This window comes from Fomitiporia mediterranea, assembly GCF_000271605.1.
Source record: "Fomitiporia mediterranea MF3/22 unplaced genomic scaffold FOMMEscaffold_3, whole genome shotgun sequence".
In the NCBI taxonomy this organism is placed as follows: domain Eukaryota; kingdom Fungi; phylum Basidiomycota; class Agaricomycetes; order Hymenochaetales; family Hymenochaetaceae; genus Fomitiporia; species Fomitiporia mediterranea.
The window spans coordinates 143,551-151,238 of NW_006760388.1; the positions used below are offsets into that span (position 1 = coordinate 143,551).

The 7,688-nt window shown below is 37.2% G+C and overlaps 2 protein-coding genes across 2 annotated transcripts; both read left to right on the top strand.

Annotated features, from left to right (window-relative positions):
* Positions 1–200: 200 nt before the first annotated feature.
* FOMMEDRAFT_131868 (uncharacterized protein) lies at positions 201–770 on the top strand (the record flags this gene model as incomplete). The annotated part of the gene is made up of 2 exons (XM_007263384.1): positions 201–288; positions 361–770. The coding sequence occupies 2 exons, from the start codon at positions 201–203 to the stop codon at positions 768–770; spliced, it is 498 nt and encodes a 165-aa protein (XP_007263446.1).
* Positions 771–1,421: 651 nt separating this feature from the next.
* Positions 1,422–2,777, top strand: FOMMEDRAFT_131869 (DHH phosphoesterase; the record flags this gene model as incomplete). The annotated part of the gene is made up of 3 exons (XM_007263385.1): positions 1,422–1,527; positions 1,582–2,431; positions 2,483–2,777. The coding sequence occupies 3 exons, from the start codon at positions 1,422–1,424 to the stop codon at positions 2,775–2,777; spliced, it is 1,251 nt and encodes a 416-aa protein (XP_007263447.1).
* Positions 2,778–7,688: the final 4,911 nt, after the last annotated feature.

A 7,688-nucleotide genomic window follows, 5' to 3' on the forward strand; every position in this document is an offset into this window, starting at 1 on the left:
GTGTATGGAGTCGAACGTTAGCAGTGTAACCGCGGTTACTGTGGTTACCGTGAGAATTTCAACCGCGGATAACCTATCCGCGGTTGCGGATTGCGGTTTTTGGTGACGGTTTCCACTGCAGTCCCTAGTCTCATTCTGCCTCCTGCCCCATACGGCTGCTTGAAATCCCATCCAAATAAACGGACAGCAGCACTTGTATGATGGAAGAAGCATACGAAGAACCGAGGCGGCCGAGTCTCATTGACAAAGCAGGAAGACAGATGAGGAAACATCCTCTCATTCCGACTGGTATGTCTGATTAATCTTATTAAACAAGTACAAGATGATAGCCAAAATTCTTTATGGGTTGACATGCGTCAGGGATGATTGCTACTGTCGGTGCACTTACAATGGCACTCAAGAGAATGCAGCAGCGGGACGCGGTTGGATATCAACGATGGCTACGAGCACGGGTACTTGCTCAAGGTCTTACTATCGTTGCAATTGTTGTCGCTGGTGTGCAGGAAATGGGTGTGGGCGTGCTTACAGGCAATGCAAACTCTATTGCACATCCACCTGCGACAGAATGGGAATCACGCGAGTTTGAGAAGCGGCTGAAGGAGGCAGAGGACACACATCACGCCGAAACAGGCTTTGGACCATCCAGTTCACGTAATACACAGAATGACACCCCACCGAGTTCAATCGTACAGGCAGTACACTCTGCAGCTCCGCCTCCTCAGTCTAGTTCATCCACTTGGATGTCTTGGTTGTGGATGGGGAAGAAGTAGCCAAGGGTGATTCCCATGTGGGATATTGTGAGTTTATATTCAGTCACTGTCCCTAGGTCGTTTTTAATCCTGTTGACTTCATACATCTTTCTTCATATGTTTACAAGCCTTTGGGCATGCGTATGCCGGACAATACGGATTACGCAGGGAGCTGCATAACTGCTCAGTCTTTTTTCACTACGAAACGCCTGATCTTCGATGTCTGCTTCACTTCCGAAAGTTGTCAATGGACACGTCATTCCGGCAAAGATTACTTTTCATCCCTGAAGCCTGCTTGTGAATAACTGTGTACTACAGATCCCATGCTATGCGTTGCACCATAGAACAAATAGTAAGGTTACAGTTGAAGCTAGATTATGTAACATCAATATTGTTCAGTTGTCAATGCCAGAAAATTGAAATCCGACTGCATGAGTTAACAGACAACAACTGCAACCTGTCAGGCTATTGATGGTTTGAATTTTGCATCACCCACATTTACAGCGTGGACCTTGCAGAGGCGTACTTGCCACTGCGGCTCTCGGCTTGACCGATTTATATGTGTACAAGGTTTCCATGTTAGCTAATGCAGCTAGACGTCATATATCCTCCCTGACGAGTCCCACCGCAAGGCACTTTTCTCTCAGTCCACATCTTCCAGGCGCCAGAAACATGTCTTTGTCTACCTTTCTTATGGATTCAAAGCATCACTATCTCAAAGACGTGCAGGAAGACAAAGGACAAGGATGGATCGTTGCAATGGGGAATGAAGCAGGAGGTTCGTTGTTATTTCCAAATTTCTCCCTTGTTCAGCGCTCAACCGATTCATCAGATCTTGACTCCGTCGCTTCGTCAATTGCGTATTCCTGGTTTGCCTCAACAGTGCAGCAAAACCCATGCGTCGCCCTGCTTCAAACACGGCGAGATGATCTCAGATTACGTCCAGAAAATATATATGCATTCTCGATCATCTCGCTTTCACCCTCTCTGGAAGAGCTTCTGTGTATTGATGACATGCTCTCGTCAATGTCCTTCCCTTCGAATCGGTTTGCATTGGTCGATCACAATCGTCTCCTTCCTCGGTTCTCTGACAAGAACGAAAGGGTCGAAGTAGTTGCGATATTAGATCATCACGATGACGAGGGATTGTATAGGGACTCCGCAAACCCGCGCACCATTATCGTCCCGACTGGCAGTGCATCATCCATAGTCGCACGTCACATCGAACAGTCGTCCACAGAACAAATTCTACCCGAAGTCGCGCGACTGCTGCTCTGTGCGATTCTTGTAGACACGTCAGGTTTGAAGCCTGGCGGGAAGGCGGAGGAACTCGACCACATGGCAGTTTCTTATCTTCTGCCACGTTCGGAGCTCGATGTAGTCTCAACTTTTACCCCACATGAGAGCCTTTCAATAGTCTCAGTACTTGCAAAGGACCTTATAGCGAAGAAATTCAATGTTGGGCAGCTGTCAACAATCGACTTACTTCGGCGAGATTATAAGCAATACGCCTGGACAGAAAATGGAAGGGCTGTGTTAGTCGGCTTGAGCACAGTCCCTATTGACTTCCACATATGGCTTGTGCGGAACTCGGTTGAGGAATTTTGGCGAGAGGTTGACATGTTCGTGAATGAGCGCAAACTAAATGTGCTCGGCATCCTCACGACATTCCAAAAGGAGAAGCACGGAAAAGAGGAAGTCGTAGACAGGGGCGACGAGTTCAAGGGAGGCAGAAGCAAGCATAAACGTCAGCTTCTGTTGATCATTCGTGATGTGCCCGGGGGGGAATTGGAAAGGCGGCTTTGCATGGGCGTTGAGAACGCGTCTGAGCTTGCTCTAGAGCCTTATGCAGTTTCCAAGTTTGTGTCGAAACTCCAGAAGGGAAAGCCTCATACAGATATTCCGAAGGACGTAGGCATTGGCAGCCGGAGAGTGTACCTGTACAAGCAGGTTAATACAAAGGCAACGCGGAAGGTTATTGCACCATTAATGAAACAGATAATTGAAGGACAAGCTAAAGTTGCTTAAGGATGAGAATGTACTGGTGGATGTAGAAATTGCACATCAGGCATTTCACAATTTCTTGCCTTAAAAAATAACTTACATAATGTTAAATATAATTCATAATTTACTGCTGTTTGCATAATTACTTGAAATAGCCACATCACATGATTTTCTGTCACAGAATGTTTATTAAAGGTCAGAAGTAAACTAAAACACTATTTTCTCAATATATACTATACTGTTTGTCTTCATTACAGTCTTAAAAATTGAATAGTTTCTTAAAGCACAAACTTCTGCAAAAAAAGTAAGACTGTTTGGGTTAGTTTGTAAGATACAAGGGAATAAAGAATAGTAATATAAATATGTGTATATGTTACAAGCCAGAGTAAGCTTTATTCTGCTTAAAATTGTCCACCAAAAATTATAGTTAGGAGCTTTAAATTGTCCTTAAATCCTATCTTATATTCAGGAAAACTTTTGTATTAGGAAAGTCTAGTTTCATTCTGTAAATAATAACTATACTTGAATATTACTTTCTCTTATAATATCTATAGTAAGACTTTCAGTAGGAAAGAGCTAGCAATATAATATATTACTCTTTCAACTCATTACAAACAGACAGTTACTAGCTATAATATAGATGAACAACTTACAGATATTTTTTACTATTGAAAGTAAGAGAAAATAAGCATATATTAGAATACATTAGGTAGACAGTTTAGAAAGATAAAAAGCATAAAGGTTTTCTTTTAAAAAGAGTAGACTACAACTACTTAGCACCTGGTAGGAGAACAGCCAGTCTATCAAAAGATTAGTACAAGTAATAACAAAAAGAGTAAATGAACTTACAGATTTTTACTTGTAGTAATCATCTTATTAGTAATAGTATAGAGGAGACCTGAAGGCTTAGTACAGAGACCTAGGCTACAACTATCCTACACAACAGAAATATAGAACACAAGTACTAGAATGTAGTCAGAACTTACAGAACAGACAGAAAGAGAGAGTGAGACAAGAGTAGAGTATATAGAGTGAGTCTAAGAGTATAGGACTATTTAGAGTAGACAAGATTAAGACTACAGGACCAGTCTGATCTTGTATGCCTATATATACTAAACTATACAAGAGTACTTAAGGAATAGTAAGCTACTAAGAATGATGAGCTATAAAGAAATGAAGGAAGGGAAGGTTAAAGATAAATGTACAAAGAATAAAGGGATAGACAGAGGGTAAGAGACTATAGAATGAACAAAGAATGAAGGGGTAGTTAAAGGAACAGAATAATAAAGTAAGGAGGGGTAGTAGTAAGAGTCAGCTTATATATAGTTTATAGACAGTACTCTTAAGGGACAGAAGTCCTGAGTTCTAGTATAGAAGAGTACAGAACCTATAGAACTAAAGGTACAAAAGTAGAGAACTGTAACATTACCCTCCCTCTAAAACTAATTGTTCTAATTAGTAAACATTAGGCTTGGTTAGTAGCTTAGACATAAGCTAGAATAGTAGAGTTTAGAAATCTGTAAGGTAGAGTTAATGTAGGACACTTGGATAAAGTTAATAGAAGTCTTAAATTACCTTAACAGTATAGGTGAGATTCTTAGCAGGTTCTCAAGTGTGTTCTTCAACTAGGTACCCTTTCTAGTAAACAAGGAACTTGAGCTTTCTATACACTAGCTTAGTATCTGCTACATACTCTACTTTGTATTCTGGTTTAGAACTAATAAGTTCTAGTAGAGGTAGTAAGGGTCTTTATTGTAAAGGAAAACTCAGATTATAGTACTAGGACAACAGAACTTTGTTAAATACTAAGTATATGTACTTTCAGATTACTAAGAGTTAAAGTTTGTAAGTAGAGGTACTAACCTTTTTCTTAATGACAAAGAGTCTGAAGCACTTATTGTCTAACTTTTTCATTAGACAATCTGTGGTCAGATTAGTAACTTCTAGTATAACTTTGTCACCAGGCTAGTAATCCTTAACTACAGACCTCTTCTAATTATAATTCTACTTTATAACCTGTACTACCTTCTCTAAAAGAGCTTGTGTGTCCTTCCTAGTCTTGTATATCTGTTCTATAAAGTCTGTTACAGATTCAGAACTACTATTCTGGTTCAGAACTGTCCCCTAATACAGATGTCTCTCATAGTTAAGGAAGAATAGAGACTGTCCTATTATAGAGTATTACTAGTTATTGTACACAAATTCTGTTAGAGCTAACTATTCAGACTAATCTAACTACTAATAATTGATAAACATTTAGAGATAGAGCTTAATCTCCTAATTGACTTACTCAGTTTGACTATCAGTCTGTAGGTAATATGTAGTAGAAGGGTTCTCTTGAATTCTGAGAAGCACATACAAGTCCTGTATGAATTTCAACTCAAATTACAGTCTACAATTGTGAATAAGCTTCTAAGAGAGTCTGTACAACCAGAAAACATAATCCTAATGTAAGGAAACTTACTGTTCCTTACAAGAGAATTCTAATTACTCTTAGTTCACTCAACTACTAACTAGGATAACCTAGTACTTAAGTAAGGGGTCAGGGGAAAAGAATCCCCTTTACCTAGTAATTAATACTGTCTTTTATAGGGTAGTACACATGTAGATACATAAGGAGGAAGTGTAACTAACTATAATAAGAATATATACACTTATAGGTTCTACTGTACAATGATCTGACTCAATCAGTAATGTAGTAATAATAAAATACAAACTAGTAAATCAAATCCTTACACTTGCCCTCTAGCATTTAGTCCTAAATACTAAAAATTAGTAAAAAAGGTAGTAAACTTACTTAAAGTAACAGTTAGTAAAAAGTAAATAATAAAATACCTTACTCATACATATGGGAAACATTCTTATAATGTAGTACTACCTCTCTAAACTGATCCAAAGTCAATCTGGTAAGTATTAAGACAGTAGTAGTGTTCTGAACAGTGAGTAGTATGATTCTAAACTATGTAAAGCTAGATAAAACATTAATAGAATTAAACATAGTCAATATTACTGTATAGTCAATTAGTAGAAAAGTTGCCTCTTGATTGTTACTATTAATACAACACTTTTTGAAGAGAATTGATAGAGTTCCTAGGGAGATATAGTGTTTTGGCTCTTAAGTATTCTGAGACATATAGTGTAGATTAATATGTACAGAAGTGGAAATTCTAGCAGTATAGTAATTACAAATATTCTCTTCTCCTGTGTCTTTAGGAAGTGTAGAGGTAGATCCCTGATTAATAAAGCTATAACCTTCTTCCTTAATAGAATGTATTAGTATTATAGCTTCTAACTGACCTTGTACATTTCTCTACTTCTGTAGGATAGTAATGTAATAATAGGTAGTAGAGATGTATTCCAAAATTCCTCTACTATGTCCTTGATTTTTCTAATAGACTAGTTCCTACAAATGTAGTACCTTACACTTATATTAGTAGAATGTCTTTAAATGTGTACTCTTTTACATATAATAACTAACTGTAATACAAAACTGAATATCCTGTTAAGCTTAATGTCTAAATACTAATTGTGTTAGGAATTGTAAAATACAGTAACTAAGTTTGGAAAAGCTTAACTCAAGACTTGGAACTAAGTAGTTTATATACAAAACTCTATTAGTTACAAGTCTAGAGATTGGCCAGATTAACTAGACTACCTTTGTTGTCCTACTTAGTAAGAACTCTAGCTTAGTATTATAAACCTCTAATCATTACTAATAGGTGATCAATCTATTAGTAGAGAGAGGGGACAGGAAGGAGTAAATACTAAGTTAGTTAGGAAAAGGTAACAAAACCTGTAAACAAGGTCTTTATCTCTCTAAGGTTAAACACATACTCTAGTACAGTATTACTTAATAACCTTAACTAAAGACAAGTCATTTAGAATGCTTGTATAGAGAGGGGATCTGGAAAGAGTATAGTGTTTAGAGTAAGAAGTATAAAGGAAAAGACTAGGAGAAAACCTAAAGAGATAAAAGGAAAATATTATACTTACTTAAGAAGAAACTATATAGTTAGCTAGAAACTCTTTATACAAAGACAAAGGACTATCAAAGCTAGTAAAGAGCCATAGCTAATAATCTGAAGCTCTATACTTGAGGAAGACTAGTACTAGTGAAGGAAAGGGAACTAAGAGCTCTAAGGAGAGACTATAGAAAAGTAGTCTCCTTTATACACTTTGCTTATATAAATAGGAAAGTAATAAAGTCATAAACATAAGGACTATATAAGGACAATATAAGGAATACATAAGGCAATCTAGAACTTTAGTTGTAAGTTCTATGATTAAATACAGAAGTACAAAGATAAGGCTAGAAGTTAATAAGGATAATTGTCTCCTAAACTAAGTCTATTAAAGAAGACTTAGGGAAAGATCTAGAACATTAGTTGTCAGTTCTAGAGTGTATACAAGACAGTCTAGAACTTTGGTTGTAAGTTCTAGGGGCAGTACAGAAGTACAGCCTTTTATATTACAAGAGTTATAAAGAGTTATTAAAAGTTATAATACTCTACCTTATGAGAAAGTGTATTACAAACTAGTGTACAGGAAGTACAGGTTGAGTTAGACAGAGTCATAAGAATAATAGAGAGCTCTACTTTATAAGAAAAGCATTATATAGCTTACACAGTATAACTAGTTAGGAGGACTCATTAGGAGTTATTAGAAGTATAAGAGAAAGTATAAAAGACATAATAATACAGTAAAGAAGTTATTAGAAGATTAATCTAGGATACAAGAAGACACAAACTAGTGTTAGCAGATTAATAGAAGACACAAACCAGTATAGTATACAGTCTGAAGGATTAGCCAGCTCTACTTTATAGGAACAACAGTGAAGGGAGTTACTAAAGTTACTAGAGTAACATTACTCTAGTAAAAGGTATATAAGGAGGCCAGTTTAGCCCTCAAAAGATAGTTTTATCAACTTAAGTTACC